Source organism: Phascolarctos cinereus, unplaced genomic scaffold (assembly GCF_003287225.1).
Source record: "Phascolarctos cinereus isolate Bilbo 61053 unplaced genomic scaffold, phaCin_HiC Scaffold_1;HRSCAF=81, whole genome shotgun sequence".
NCBI lineage: Eukaryota > Metazoa > Chordata > Mammalia > Diprotodontia > Phascolarctidae > Phascolarctos > Phascolarctos cinereus.
The window spans coordinates 146,772,862-146,790,023 of record NW_027555514.1 but is presented as its reverse complement, the minus strand read 5'-3'; the positions used below and the strand labels follow the sequence as shown (position 1 = coordinate 146,790,023).

Here is a 17,162-nt window from a genome sequence, read left to right as displayed (position 1 = left end):
CATCCTGCTTATCATTTCTTATACAATAGTATTCCGTCATAATCACATACCACACAGCTTGTTCAGCCATTCCCCAATTTATGGGCATTCCCTCAACTTCTAATTCTTTACCCCCAAAAAAGAGCTGCTATAAATATTTTTGTACATATATGCCCTTTTCCTTTTTGTTTTTTATCTCTTTTGGGATACAGACACAGCAGTGGTACTATTAGCTCTAAGGGTATGCATGGTTTTATGGCCCTTTGGGCATAGTTCCAAACTGTTTTACAGAAATGGTTGAATCAGTTCACAACTCCACCAGTGCATTAAAGTCTCATTTCCCCCACATCTCCTCCAACATTTGTCTTTCACCTTTTCTGTCTCATTAGCCAATCTAATAGGTATGAGGTCTTATCTCAGAATTGTTTTAATTTGCATTTCTTTAACCATTAGGGAGCTAGAGTATTTTTTCATATGGCTATAGATAGCTTTTGTTACTTCATCTGAAAACTTTTCTTTTTATCATTACTAATCAGGGAATGGGGAATTACTTTTACAAATTTGACTCAGTTCTCTATATATTTGAGAAATGAGGACTTTATCAGAGAAATTTGCTTCAAAATGTTTTTTACAGTTACTACTGCTAACTGTATTTCCCTCCATCCTATTCCCCCTGCTGTTTATTCTATTCTCTCTTTTTTCACCCTGTCCCTCCTCAAAAGTGTTTTGCTTCTGACTACCCCCAATCTGCCTTCCCTTCTATCACACCCCACCTTCTTTATCCCCTTCCCCTCCTACTTTCCCATAGGGTAAGATAGATTTCTATACCCAATTGAGTGTGTATGTTATTCCCTTTTTCAGCCAATTCTAATGAGAGTAAGGTTCACTCACTCCCCTCACCATCCCCCATCTTCACCTCTACTGTAAAAAAGTGTCTTCTTGTCTCTTTTATATGAGATAATTTACCCCCTTCTACCTCTCCCTTTCTCCCAGCTCACCCTTAATTTTATTTTTTAGATATCATCTCTTTATATTCAACTCACAACTGTGACCTCTGTCTAAATATATTCCTTCTAACTACCCTAATAATGAGAAAGGTCTTATGAGTTACAAACATCATCTCCCCCCATGTAGGAATGTAAGTAGTTTAACCTTATTAAGTCCCTGATGATTTCACTTTCCTATTTACCTTTTCATGCTTCTCTTGAGTCTTGTATTTGAAAGTCAAATTTTCTATTCAGCTCTGGTCTTTTCATCAAGAATGCTTCAAAGTCCTTTATCTCATTAAATATCCATTTTTTCCCTGGAAGGATTATACTCAGTTTTTCTAGGTAGATGATTCTTAGTTATAATCCTAGCTCCTTTGCCCTCTGGAATATCATATTCTAAGCCTTCTGATCCTTTAATGTAAAAGCTGCTAAATCTTGTGTACTCCTGAATGTGGCTCCACAATACTTGAATTGTTTCTTTCTGGCTGCTTGCAATATTTTCTCCTTTGTTAAAAGTAGGGCTTTGCTTCCAGGGTGGAAGGCACACTGTCCCAAGTTTCAGGGAGTTTGAGTAGCTGTTTTCAGAAATACTTCTAGGGACCTGTAAGTTTTCAGTCCTTCCACTGTAGGGATGTAAACAGTTTAGCTCCACTGAATCTCTTGTGTTTTCTTTTACTTTTTAGGCTTTTCTTGGGTCTTGATATTGGAGATCAATTTTTTTGTTCAATTCTGGTCTTCTTACAAAAGCCTGAAATTCTTCTATTTCATTGAATAACTACAGTGGTCTGGCCACTGTAGGTTGCCTATTTGCCTGTGGTTACGCTTACGTATCTGGCACTTCTCAGAGCTAGTCTGCCCATTCCCCTGGTTATGCTGAGGCATATAAGGGGTAGGGGGTCCTGGTGTTGGCTTTTACCTGCTGTACTACCTTGGGCTCAGGATCTCCCACTGTTTTGCTGAGGTGGGGCTTGCTGCTGGCTTGCTGGGATGCTTCCTATCCTGGACTGAGCTCCCCTTTCACTCAAGTGAGACAGACCTTTCTTGCTGATATTACAAGTTTCTTGGGCTAAAAGATTGTTTCACCCCATTTTTTTTACTGGGTCTGCTGTTCTAGGATTTGTTTGGGGGCACTCTTTCATTACTTTTGGTGGTGAATATAGAAGAGTTACAGTGATATACTGCTTACTCCACCACCTTGGCCCCCAGAAATGAAAAATTTTTTAAGTTTTTCCAATTACATGTAAGAGCAATTTTTAACATTAATGTTTTAAAATCCTGAGTTCCAGATTAAAAGTCTGATTTCATATCACAGAGGCACAGGATAGAGTGCCAACTCTGGAGTCTGAAGAACTTGCCTCCTTGAGTTCAAATCTGGCCTCAGACACTTACTAACTGTGTGGCCCTAGGCATGTCAATTAACCCTATTTTTCTCAGTTTCCTCATCTGTAAAAATAAGCTGGAGAAGAAAATGGCAAACCAATCCAGTATCTTTGCCAAAAAAATCAAAAACCCAAATGGGATCACAAAGAGCTGGACATGACTGAAATGACTAAACAATTTCCTATCATGACACATTCTGCCTTTCAAAGAGGGGCAATATCTGTTACATGGAGCCCACATAACATAAAGATTTTTGCAGAAGGGAATTTAAAATCATTTTAAGGTTCCAAATTATACATCTGAATGACTCTCACTTTGGAAATGATATCCAAGTTACTACCTGAGTAGTAGTACCTGAGACATACCTTAAATGATATAGTTCATAATTTCTAAGGCAAAGGCTGTTTCAGGGCTAAATTTCCCTGGTGTTCAGGCAAAATCCTAATACATAGCAACCCTTAGGACTAAACAGATCAAACATGAATTTAGGCTGACTTCTATAACCAAAATGTGTAAGTTTGTTTACCATGGTCTTCCTTTCTGTTTTACACCTTAAAAACAACAAACACTACCAGTTGAGATTAAGATAGATCTTATATAATTTTCTTACTGATCCTTTTTTATAATTAACTGATTTTGTCCCATAACTACTCAAGTTATGGTTCTTTGTCTCTTAATACAGTTTAGAGTTCAGCTACCTTGCAATGGGTTCAATTTAAAAATCCAGCTCTCCTTGCCTCAAGGAATTTAAATGACCTTGGGGAATGTGTATGCAAGCAAGGGAGCTGGGCCTAACATCTTTATCCCACAAAGTCATCCTTCAAGGATGTCTGGTTTGCTATCCAAAAAGGCCTACGCCAGGGCAGCTAGATGGTGCAGTGGATAGAGCACTGGCCCTGAAGTCAGGAGGACCTGAGTTCAAATCTGGCCTCAAACCAATCACTTGACATTGACCAGCTGTGTGACCCTTGGGCAAGTCACTTAACCCCACTGCCTAGCCAAAAAAAATAAAAAAAAAAAAGGTCTACTCTGTTATCTTTTGACCTTGAACCTGGACTCAAATAACTGGCATTTCTTAGTCTCATGAGAGAAAAAGGAGCATCATTGCTAGCCCCCATCACCAACCAATCATGTTGTCCTCAATTCCATGATGTCATCTACCCTGTTCTGTACTCCCTATATAAGGGAACTGTCCTTTTGCTCAGGGTCTTTGGCATAAATGGAGGCAATTCAATAACCCATTTATTGACAAGCAGCATGCCTCTGCTAATAAATGTTATCTTGTGCAGAGATTTGCCTCAGTTTACTCTTTTGTTAAATTTTAACTGAGACACAGTACAATGTGGAGAGAATTTCCTTAGGGCTTTTATGGTAGTGAACTCTATAAGCAAACACCTAAGAGGCTTTTTAGATGAATATCTTATTGTTTAAGACTGTAATTTTATCTACAGTTTCAAACAGCTGTGATATTCTGAAAAGACTATAGTAAGGATGCTGTTTTAAACTTGGCTCTTCTACTAACTAGGTTATACAACTGGAAAGGCTCTGTGATCTTTCTGGGCCCATTATTTTATCTATTTTTAAGTGAATGCTGGGAAATTTTAATGACCAAATTTGGACTCAAAGAAAAGCCACCTTATCTTCTGCTTTGCAGAGATGGGAGCACTATGGGCAGAGAATATTGTATACAATTTTTACATACATATATGTGGGTATATGTATACATATATACACATATATATTTCATCTTGCTATTTTTTTAGTTTCCTTTTTTTTCCCCCAGTTTTCAACATTCACTTTCATAAGATTTTGAGTTCCAAATTTTTTTCTCCCTTCCCTGTCTCTTCCCCAAGATGGCAAGCAATCTGATATGGTTTATACACGTACAATCATATTAAACTTATTTCCACATTAGTCATGTTGTGTATTTCATCTTTTAAAAAAATGATCATGGCTAGATGATCTTTGACATTCTTTGCAGTTCTAAAATGTCACAATTCTTTGAGTAAAATAAAATGCACTGAATTTTGGTATTCAAGGGTCATAATAACAGTAATTAAGCATATTTTTATTCTATATGCCCATGTTAGAATAAATGTTTGTTATAACAGAAAGTGTTTGCCACATAAACATAAAAATGTGGTATATACTCAGGAAACATTTCATAACAATAATGAGAAAGAACTAAGAAAGCTGTTAAGTAAGGCACGTGTGTGTGTGTGTGTGTGTGTGTGTGTGTGTGTGTGTGTAAACCCAAAGCTAAGACTGCATTTCTTGACTTCATGAACATACTAGTATGAAGAAAAATATGGCTTTTTAAAAAGATGTATGTTTTCCTTCAAGTTCCACTACTACATCATTTAAATCAGGGCTCAAACAATTCACTTTGCATCTAGAAACTAGCCAATAAACATAAAATATCATTTTTCAGCCTTTTAGAAAAAAGTATACATATATACTATATATATAACATTATATATAGTATATATAGCATTCATATATATATAATTGGGGATGGGGGAGCAAGAGAAGAAGAGGCAACATTTGGCCATGGCATATTTCAGGCTGATCTAAAAATTGGCATAATAAAGAGCATCTTGAAGGATCAAAGAAGCAAAGTAAAAATGGTCAGAGGCTAAAGACTAGATCTCAACTGAAAGAGGGACAATGATGGTTCAGAAGTCCTGAGTTAGCTCCTATTTCTGCTTGTAATTCTTTTTATTACAGTAATAAAACTCTAATGTATATGAACCAGAAGAACAGAGAAGACAGATATCCTACTGGTGAGAGCATAATAAAAATAACAGGCACCAGGATGAAACTAAAGAGCGTGGTGACCTGATACCTCAAATCTGCTGAGTCATAATTTAATAATCATGCAATCTTCAAAATTTTATTACAACATGTTTATGGACAAACTCAGAAGTAGAAAATTTATTTAGTCAAATAAAATTTGAATAAAATATGTTAAATACTAGAGAAATAAACAAAAATGTAAAATATTCCTAACATAAAGGTGTTTCATCATTGAAGAAGACCTGAAGGCCTCTACAATCACCATCTAGTTCTTACAGTTAAAATGAGGAACTAACTAATAGCTCAAGACAATGTTCTCTGTATGGGACAATGTATGATGTACACTGGGGATAAATCATCTCTAAGGTATCAAGAACTTACTTCAATGAGATAAGTATGGTCTGAGTTCCATAAAAGTAGATTATTGTTATGGAAGATGACTTTAAAGAGACCTTCTTTCTACCTGACTCCCTATTTTTCTAATTTCTATTTTCTCTCATCTATTCATATATTCAACATTTCATTAAATTTTAACTTGAAAATAATGATCTTGCTTTTCACACAAAGCATTAAACTGGTTTTGTAGCTGGACTAATTAAAAGACATGGTTTAATATTAATATGTATAAAATAAAGATACGGTATTTAAAATATCCTGAAAAACATGTTTAGAACTATAAAGATTCTTGTCATTTGTTCATACCTTGAAGGAGGTAAAGGACAAGTAGCCAGAAAAAGATGACCTTTGAAGTTACTTGTAACCACCACCTGAAGAAAAAGGGGAAAAACACAACTCGAACAATTCCCTTTCTTGTTAGGGAAGTCCAAGGACTCTCAGGTTTTGCCTTAGCAAATGCAGATCCTGGAGAGACAAAAAGGCAAAGTGCACATATCTAATCATTTTATCTGTAAAATGCAATTAAAGTTTTAGAAAACAATTTAAGATTTTTCCCCCTCCAAATATTTCCCATCACTAAAATACTATTCAGATGTCTTTTCATGGTTTAAGAGGTGACCACCAATGACACATCTGACACAGCCTATCAAACTAGAAAAGGACAAGGCCCAGTGATGGAATGAGTGAGTGACTTTTTCACGAAGACCAAACTAGGTGAATTTGGAGATGAGCCTTACAAGCTGATATGGAGAGTATGAAGATCAGACAGAATAGACAGAAAGACATCCAGATAGGTGGATGGATAGATTTTTTTTTTTTTGCTCCACCAATGCCTGAAGCACTGGTATACTTGAAAGGTTTGTGACTGAAATCAATAACGAAAGTATCCACACCAATTAAGCATGGATCTCTAGATGTATTTGAACTATTTTACATTATATAACCAAACTGCCATATGCATTTTCATATGGGTAATTTTAAATAAGTACAGAAATTTTCCCCCACATTTTTACAAATATAAAAGAAAGTCTAATAAATTTTCCATCCTTCTGAGATACCATTTGAATTCTTTATATAAACAAATATTATTGTGTTCTGTTAAACAAAATTTGATTTTGGATGTATGTACTGTACTACCTCTTGGAACAATTTTAATGCAGGAGAGAAAGAAATAATTGTATTTAAATGCTTTTATTTATTCTACTTTTTTATCCTTTATATATCTGTGTATGCATGTGTATTTTAATCCCTTTACTTTCTATACTTGTGTTATTCTACTTTTAAATTCTCTTCCTTCCTAAATTTGCCATATTTTCTATAACTGCTTCCTGAATTTCTTTCTTTATATTTACTATGTACACCTATTAAACCAAATGCAAAAAAACCATGAAGGTATATCATTATCTAAGCAACAAGATTAAGAAAAAATATATAAAACAGAACTGCTAGTGTTCTCAGAGGGTTCACTGTCCTTCACTAGGAAATAATATGAGTTGAAATGAAATTTAACAAGATGATATGAAGGATTGAGATGAAGAGACAAAAAACAAAGAGATAAAATAAAGGGGGAAAAGTACAATCTGAAGTCAAACTAAATACAAAAACAAGAGAAAAATCAGCTTCAGTGGTACAAAAGTGTCAGTACAACAGGAACGTGACTTTGTCTTCGTGGGAAGTCCCCTCCACCAACAAACGAATATTTAGTTGATGGTCTTTAAGTATCCCTATGGCTGAAAAATTCATCATTCTGAAGCTACCCTAGTGATGATACTCTCTGCATTTATCTAGGTTTGGATTAAAGAACTAATATCCATCACTGGGCCTTCCCAATTTGGTAAGATCTATCAGAGCTTATCCTCTGAACCCAGGATTCAATTTACTTAAAGAAGAAGGGAAAGAATTAAAAACTAGTAATAGTCTTGGCATGTTATATATGTATTTATTCCAGGGTAACATACTCACTTTCCTTTAAAACATATTTTGTTCAATCCCATTTTCACATCTTTGTCATTTCCTGTCACTCAGAATGCCATTCTCCCTCTCTTTGTAAAATCCTATTTGTCAAGGTCTACTTCAAGTCCCAACTCCTCTGTGAAGTCTTCTCTGACTACTCTGGCCAAAAAGTATCTTTCTCTTTTTTAAATTCCTAAAACATTCATTACTGTCACATATTCAATACATCAGATGTTCTGCACTGTTAACATTTCATATGTTTTTGTTTTATCTCCCTACACAGATTCTAAGATTCTTACAAGTAGAGATACATCTACCTTATTTTTATTTCTCACAATGCTTTGAAAAGGACCTTGAATGTAGTGACAAATATTTACAGACTGATTGTTCTGGATCACAAATAATTTTTTTTGACAAATTCATAATGACATTTCAGTATCAGAAAATCTAGTCTTCACTTATAGGCTGGTGACTACAATTGCTAAAATAATCCTCTTTAAATCTGGGGCAGAAAAAAACTGGTCCCATTCTTAGATTCTAATTTTATATTTAAAGTTATTTTATATGAATCAAATGCTATAATCACCTAAAGTTCCTATCCAATACTCACCTCTTACAAGATCAACATCTATGAGGTCAGGCTTCACATGTGCTGTTTTCTTTGGTTTATTTCTCAACCCCTATGAAATATATTATAAGAAACATGAAAACATGAAATATAAGAAATATGAAAAAGTTAAATCCAACATAACAGAAATATATATTTTTCCATTAAATTTCTAATGACCTAATATACAGAAACTCAACATAGAATATACTTGGCATTTTTGCTTAAAATGTAATGAAACAGATTTTTAAAAATTTTATTACTCAATTATATGTTTACTACTCAAACATATGCACTGTTTGATGGGACACAAAATACAAATTGAAAAAAAGGCCTTCAAGAAGTCTGTTTCTTGGGGGAGTACATGTAATTAGGTAAACTAATACAAAGCAATTTAAGAAAGAAGAGCTTAATAACAAGGATATCAAGAAATGTTTCTTGTAGGAGGGGATTCGTCACATGAGCCTTAAAGGAAGCTAGGGATTCTAGGAAGTGGAGGTGAGGTAGGAGTACATTTTAGGAATGGGAAGATAGACTATGAACAGGCATGGAGATGGGCCAAGTTCAGGGGAACAGCAAGAAGGAGAATTTGGCTGGAAATATAACTCATGAAAGAGAATCAATTAAATAAATCTGTAAATGTGGCTGAAGGAAGCCCTCATCACTTCCTATCTAAACTCTTCCAATAGCCTCCTCATTGGACTTTAAACTTCCAGTCTTTCCAATGTCTAATTTCACTTTCCAAATACCTGACAAATAATCCTCCTCAAGTACAAGTCTGGCCATGTCACTCCCTTCCCTCATGAACCTGCAGTGACTGATGCTATTGCTTCTAAGATAAAATTCAAACTTATTGACTTGGTAATAATTATAATAATAGTTAACATTTATATAGCATTTATTATGCACCAGGCATTGTAATAAGTGCTTTACAAATATTGTCTCATTTGATCCTTACAAAAACCCTGAGAGTTAAGTGTTATTATTATCCTCATTTTACAATTGAAGAAATTGAGTTAGATTATGTGACTTGCCCAAGGTCACACAGCTAGAAAGTATCTACAACTGGATTTGAACTCAGGTGTTCTTGACTCCAAGTCCACTGCTCTCCGCTGTGCCACTTAGCTGCTTTTACAATCTAGCTTCCGTTTAGCTTTCCAGATTTATTTTATATATCTCAGCTCAACTGGCCTACTTGTGGTTCCCCAAACAAACTTAACACTCCATCTCCCTGCCTAGCTGTCTTTAAATACACTGTCCTCTCCATGCCTAAAATATGTTCCTTCTTCACTGTCATCTTTTAGAATCCCTAGCTTTCTTCAAAGCTCAGTTAACGCGCCATCAACAAGAAGCCCTTTTTTGGTCCCCTTTAATTGTTAGTGTTCTCTCCTTCTTCCTCAAATTATTATGGACATATTTCTCTGTTTATACACTGTAAACCCCCAATACAATCAAACATCCTTTACAGTAGGAACTGTTTTCTTTTTGTTAGTCTATTTATTCCCAGAACTCACTGTACACAGTATTTAATAACTGCTTGTTGGACTAGAATGGATTCATCCTAAAGTCAACAAGGAACTACTAAAGCAGGGGTTCGTGTGTGTGTGTGTGTGTGTGTGTGTGTGTGTGTGTGTGTGTGTGCGCGCGCGCGCGCATGCGTGCGTGCGCAAGAGAAAAGCACGCCTTTGGCAGGATGGTTAATCATACTGCATTGCTTCTCAGAATGTTTTTAAATGCATGAAATAAAATATATGGGATTAAGAAGGAACCAATTACATTCAAACACAGTTGTCAAAGCTTTTTTTAAAAAAAACAAATTCATGGATGCCAGGTAAAGAACCCCTGCACTAATGCTTCTTGAAGAGAGGGGTGACATGATTTCAAGAAGATTATTTTGGAAGTTTTTTTAATTCACTGTCCCAGCTTCTTTCAAGTCTCAGCTCAAGGCCCACCTTCTGCAAAAACTGTTCCTGGTCCTCCTTTAATCTTAGTGCCTTCCCTCTGAGGCTGTCCTTAATTTATGCTGTATACATCTTATTTGTACACAGTTGTTTGCATTTTGTTTCTTCCATTAAACTGTAAGATCCTCGAGAACAGGGGTTATTTTTTGCTTTTCTTTGTATCCCCAGCGCTTAGTATAGTGTACACAGTAGGCACTTAATAAAAGCTAGTTGACTGACTGACCAGTGGGGGAGCAAGATTCTATGTAAGGAGATCTCCCCCCACCCCCTCCGATGGCAAAGGCCACAGGCAGCCCAGCCCTCACTCTTTTTTGTTTTTAATTAAATTTTATTTTTTCCCCAATTACATGTAAGAACAATTTTTAACACTCATTTTTAAAATTTTGAGTTCTAAATTTTTGCCATTTCTTCCTCCCCTTCCTCCTCACTTAAAAGATAAGCAATTTGGTGTTTGTTATACATATGCAGTCATGCAAAACATATTTCTGTTATTAGTCATGCTGTGAAAGAAAACGAAGGAAGGAAGGAAGGGAGGGAGGGAGGGAGGGAGGGAGGAAGGAAGGAAGGAAGGAAGGAAGAGGAAGGAAGGAAGGAAGGAAGAAATGCATTCTGACTCCATTAGTTCTTTCCCTGCAGGTGGATAGCATTTTCTATCACAGGTCCTGCAGAATTATTCTCTGTCATTGTATTACTGAGAACAGCTAAGTCATTCACAACTGATCACTGTACCACATCGTTATTACTATGTACAATGTTCTCCTGGGTTCTGCTCAATTCATTTCGCATCAGTTCATCAATCTTTCCAGGTTTTTCTGAAACCATCCTGCTCATCATTTCTTACAGCACAATAGTATTCCATCACAATTTTATACAACAATTTATTTAGCCATTCCCCAAATGACAGGTATCCCCTCAATTTCCAATTCTTTGCTACCACAAAGAGTTGCTATAATATTCTTTTTACATATAGGTCTTCCCCACCTCTTTTTTTAAAATCTCTTTCGGATACAGATCTAGCAGTGGTATTGCTGGGTCAAAAGGCAAGCATGGTTTTATAGTCCTTTAGGCCTAGTTTCAAATTCCAGCCCTCATTCTTGACATAACTATGACTAACAGATGAACAACTTGCTGAAGGAACCAATGCTCAAGCTTAAATCCTTGAAGGAAGAAGGAGAGGAGTCACAGGATCACTTCAGTCAGTAAATGGATGGAGCCATTTCTGTTCTGCCTCACAATGTACTCTACAAAGTATACTTCAAGATAAAAATATCTTTCTCAGCTGAAATATATGTATGTGAGATAGAATGGCAAAAATAGCACTGAATTTGGAGGTAGCAGACTTCTTTTGAAAACAAATTCTGATGCTTTTTACCAATGAGAAATGAGGCAAGTCAGTTAACCTCTGCAGGTCTCAGGTTCCTCATCAGTGAAATGAGAGGGTTGGATTAGATGATCTCTTAGGTTCCATTCCAGCTCTACATTGTGTGGTCAAAAACATTACGCTGTTTCTTCTAAGTTAAAAGCTGTTTTAAAGGTCTTATTCATTGCTAAACAGAATGTAAACAACTTGAAGGTAGGGGCTTTTTCATTGTCTTTTTATATGCCCAGCATTATTAGCATAGTAACCTTGCACAAAGTAGATGCTTAAACAATTATTGCTGAACTGAACTTGAGGTACATTTTAGAAATGTGATGTCTGAAGCTGCAGTCATTTTAACAAAATTAAACAAAATGATTTGGATGACACATGGATCTTTAAGATACTGAAGTCTTTCCAAGATGTGATCTACAGAAGTACGGCATAAATGCTAATGCCAGCTCCCCTCTAAATTCCTTGACACGATGTTCACCTTTAAATTATTTGGCATGAAATTATGTCTGTATACAAAATGCTGGGCAGCTAGACAGCTCACTGGATAAAGCACCGGGCTTGGAATCAGGAAGACCTGGGTTCAAATTTGGACATTCAGTAGATGTAGGATCCTGGGCAAGGCACCTAACCTCTGTTTGCCTTAGTCCATTGGAAAAAGAAATGGTAAACCGTGCCAGTACCTCTGACAACAAAACCCCTTTAAGGGTCATACTAAGTCAGGAATGACTGAACAACAACATAAAAAGCTTATTATGTGTGGCAATTTTTTAGTATGTAAACAGGCTTTAATGTCCTGTATTTTGCTCCAAAATTTCCTTTTTAACCTAAAATTATTTCACACATCCAGATGCCTTTTTTCTTGGGAGGCAGGGATAGGGAAGGGAAGAAGAATTTAATGAGCACCTACTCTGTACAAGGCACTGTGCTAAGTACTTCACAAATATTATCTCATTTGATCCTCACAACAACCCTGGGAGAGAGGTATTAATTACTGTTATCCCCATTTTATAGTTAAGGTAACTGAAGCAGTGGTTAAATGATTCGCCCAGGATCACACAACTAGCAAAATTGTTTGAGGATGGATTTGAACTGGGTCGTCTTGACTCCATGTCCAGTGCTCTTCCATCTTTTTTGCAAGTCAATCTAATAGAATCCTGTAAGAGTTTTAAAAAGATTTTTAAAAATTTCACTGATGGATCATCCATATTCTGAATAAATGATAAATTTTTATAAAATGAGAACATAAGATCTCATTTCAATTTAAATACACTCAATTAGTACACATGACTACTGCAATAGCCTGCTGGTATGTCTGCCTGCCTGCCTTGAGTTTCTCATCATTCCAATCCAATTCAATACAATACAATTCAGCCACCAGAGTGATGTTCCTGAAGTGCAGGTCACACACAAAATGCCATGCCCCTCCCCCCCAAATTAGGTAAACTCCAGTGGCTCCTTATCACCTACTGGATCAAATACAAAATCCTCTGTTTAGCATTCTAATCACTTTATAACCTTGTCTCCCTTCCTGTCAAGTACCCACTCTTCCTACATCTTACTCCTTGATCCAGTGACTCTTGCCATCTTGCTGTTCCACAAATAAAAGACAGTCTATCTCTTTCGTTGTTTAGTCATTTTCAGCTGAATCCAACTCTTCATGACCCCTTTTGGTTTTTTCTTGGCAAAGAAACAGGAACAGTTTGCCATTTCCTTCTCCTGCTTATTTTTACAAATGAGGAAACTGAGGTAAACAGGGTTGAATGCCCAGGACCACATAGTTTTGTAAGCTGGATTTGAAGATGAGTCTTCCTCATTCTAGGCCTGGCACTCTAGCCCCCATGCCCCATAGATGCCCTCCACCTCTTGGCTCCAATCATTTTCTTTGGTATCCTCTATGAGTGCAATATTCTGCCTCCTTAACTCTGCCTACTGGCCTTCCTGGTTTCCTTCAAGTCCCAAATAAGTCCTATCTTCCACAGGAAGCCTTTCTAGACCCCTTGATTCTAACGCCTTCCCTATTTCCTATTTGTCCTATATATAGCTTGTTTATACAACTTGTGTAATTGTTGTATCTCTCATTAGATTGTGAGCTTCTTGAGGACAAGTACTCTTTTGCCCCTTCTTGTATTCTCAGCACTTAGCACTGTGCCTGGCACATAGTAGATGCTTAAAATATTTGATGGATTGACTAATTTAAGCTGGAAAAATTCTAATTCATATAGATGGCCAATATTAGATAAGTCAACAACGTTTGGGTACTACTTACTAATGACAGCTCAAAAAAAACTTTGCGTGATAAATAAATGAAAATGAAAGTAAAGGCAGTTAAAATAGGAATGGTGAAGGAACTATTCAGGAACTACTAATTTATATAGAAAATCAAGCATAAGTTATCAATTTTCAGTAAAGGAGTTTAGTCTTCCCTGAATATACACAAATTTAATATTGCTATTTTTACAGAAGATATGATTTTATTTAATAATATATATCTGTATGTACATATACATAAAAAGAACCTGGTACATGCTGAACATAAAAGTGCCAAATTAAAAGAGTAAGTTTAAAGTTAAAATGGCTTTTAAATTTAGAAAGTATGTTTTGGTTCATTGATCTCTATTTCCTATGCATGAAATTTGTTTAGGTTCCATCTAAAATCATAACTAGAAGTTTCAGATACAGGAAATCCTGTTCAATCTTTTTTCATGATTATTCAAGACAACAATTTTTTTTAAAAAAAGTATTACAATTTTGGTGAGTGCCTCAAAAAAAAAAAACCTGAAGCGCTTATTAAAAAGTAGGTCATGCAGCAAATACAGCTTCCACAAATCAACACCTTTTTTTTAAAGATTATAAAATCTAAAAATATCAATTATATAATTCAAGTTAAACTTCCTAATATTTCAAAAGAAATATGTTTGGCCTTTTTTTCTATTTCTCCATTAGTTACTAATAGCACTGTTAAATAAAGTGACACAAGTAGTAAAAGGGGCTTCCCAAAATAGTCAAATTTCTTCCTCTTTTAAAACCACAACCATTTACATATCAATTTATTAATACTTGCCTAGAAACGCCCAACCAAAAAAATAATACTGAACTATACATAAAATGTTTCCTCCAAATAATTTCTTTGCAGCAGGTTTCAAGCTGCTCAAAAACACAACTAAGTGACTTTGTTTGCTGATCTAAAAATCTTACATGCCTCTTAATTTATTATTGTCAGAGCTTTAAAGAGAAAACTTTGTAGCAATAGTTAGTCTTCCAACCCCGAATTTTTGTTGTTGTTTTTTTAAAGCCAGTCAGTTCCCATAAGAACAATTTACTGACACAATCCCATTTTACCCTCCCCTCTATTTTAGCAATAAAACGTTTCCTAATTCTGAGAAATTATAAAGTAGACTAGACTGGGCTGTGTCCCTCCAAAAACACTTGAGAGGTTTATAAACATGTTATTTCTTTGCAAATGTCATTTTTTACATCCTCGTGAATTTAAAATCAACACTTTTAAAAATTACAAAGAATCCCAGAATTAAGTTCTATTTTGTGCAAGCATACAATTTTGATCCAATAAAATCTGCCAGATTTTAAAATGGCTACAACTTTGCTTTTAATCTAATATCAAACCTTCCAATAAGCAACCTTTTGTCCAGTTTCAAGCCAAACCAGACAAGCTCAATCAATCCACATGACATTTTTACAATGGTTTAGTTCATGCATATCACCAAATTAATTAGTACTATCCAAGAAAAAAGAAAATAATTTCAAAGAAATTTTTACTATTCAGAATCAGTGCGTGTTGTTAATAAAAAATTTTCTATTTTCTCAAAGACTTGCAAACAGCAATCTACGAGTACATATGTTCATTGATGTCAACAATTATGTGAGAAGAAGCAAGCTGTAATAGAAGAAGTTTTTAACTATTTCTAAAAACTCAATTTTAAAATAATTGGCCAGATCAATTTTAAAATAATTGGCCAGATTTTCCAAAACTGTTTTAGACTCAATAGCATTCTGTTAGTAGCACCAAAATGCAAGATTTCAATTATGGAAAACATACTTTGCACAAAGTCACTTAGAGGGAAAACCCCCCGAAATACTTACCAATCTAATCAACTGTACAGAACAATGACAGCATCAAAAGGGAGAAAACAATAAACTAGAAGTATAAAGTGACAAGGGAAGGGGGGGGGGAGCTGATAAAAGATAACCATTAGAATTCATAAAGAGAAACAAAAGGAGAAAGATGCTAGAATGCAAAATTCAAAAGAACAAAGGTACAGGCTGAGAATGATACCAAAGATGATCTTACCTTTTAATTTATATTATAATGTTAAATATTCATTTATATCATAACAGCTCCAGTGAATGAATTTTTTAAAAAACAAACTGAAACTGTATCATTAAATTTACAGAAATTCTGCTTCAAAGAATAAAAAAATACAACTGTGCTACCTTGATTTCTCTTTGTTCTACGGATTTTTCCCATATTTGTTGATCATATGCTCCAATCTAGAAAGAAAAAACAATATATTAAGTCATTAATATGATTTGATGCAGAAAGAATTAAAATGAGTTCATGCATCTTTCAAATATATACTAAGCAACAGTTTAATCTATTAAAAGCCTAACCTTCTTCATATTTTCTCATTAACAAAAACCTTTATGTTATGTTTATCCATGCCTATTAAACTGTTCTTGTAACCCCAAATATAATTACTGATCTAAAAATTCTAGAGGAATTATTTAGATTTATTAGCCATAAGTTTATAAGCCCTGGTAGAAACATACTTATAAAAATATAATTATGGGACCATTTTAGGAGTAACAGGAAAAAATAACTTCCATGATAATGAAAACAGCCTTCATACAAGAGTACAGCAACCACAAAAGGTATAATAATAATGATGATGATAAGCAATTTAATAACTTAATATTTACAGGTGCTTTAGATGTTATCTCATTTGATCTTTGCGTTAGCCCTCTTAAGTACTATTATTTTCCCCACTTTAAAGATGAGAAAACTGTGGCTGAGACAGATTAAGTGACCTGCCAGGGAGGCAAGATTCAAACTCTTCAAACTGACACTTCTTGACTCTAAGTCCAATACTGAAGCCACTGGGCCAGCTAGCTGACTCAATCTATAAACATAAATACAACGTGTTTGATTTATCATTAGCAGTATGAGGAAAAACAGAACCTGAAAGGATCCTACAGCTGGAAGAGACCTTTGAATTCATTCCTGCCTGAGCAGGAAGTACCTGTACAGTATCCTTGAAAAGTAGTTATCCAGTTTCCACTTGAAGAACTCTAGTGTTAGGTAATTCCATAACCTCCTCAGGCAATCACTGTGCTAAGCACTGGAGATACAACTAAACACACACACACAAGTCCCTGCCCTCTAGGAGTTTATTACAATACAGTAGGGGAAGACAAATGCACAAAAGGCTGAAAAAGGGTGTGGGGGCAGGTACCCAAAGTGGAAGCATGGTGGAGAAGTCAGGGAAGTCCTGGAGTACTGCAGCCAGTTAAGAAAACAAAATCTCTTAGTTGGAAGGGATATCTGAAGACTTTTTATATGAAGCCAGATGTGAACAAGAAAAAATATCCTCTATATCCTTTACAACTAATTATCCAGCTTTGTTTAAGTTACTGCCTTCTAAGGCAGCCCATTTTACTTTAGGACAGCTCTAATTGTTAAGAAATCTTGCGGCAGCTTGGTGGCACAGGGGATA

At 35.4% G+C, this 17,162-nt stretch overlaps 1 protein-coding gene across 4 annotated transcripts in view; it reads right to left on the bottom strand.

The window, feature by feature from the left end:
* PHTF2 (putative homeodomain transcription factor 2) overlaps positions 1-17,162 on the bottom strand; it is a 180,029-nt gene that overhangs the window by 60,027 nt on the left and 102,840 nt on the right. For all 4 annotated transcript variants that reach the window (XM_078154535.1, XM_020984503.2, XM_020984504.2 and 1 more), the window contains 3 exons: positions 15,883-15,939; positions 8,104-8,173; positions 5,847-6,005 (listed from right to left, as the gene is read on the bottom strand). In XM_078154535.1, coding sequence (XP_078010661.1) covers positions 5,847-6,005; positions 8,104-8,173; positions 15,883-15,939 — 286 coding nt within the window. The remainder of the gene's footprint in view (positions 1-5,846; positions 6,006-8,103; positions 8,174-15,882; positions 15,940-17,162) is intronic.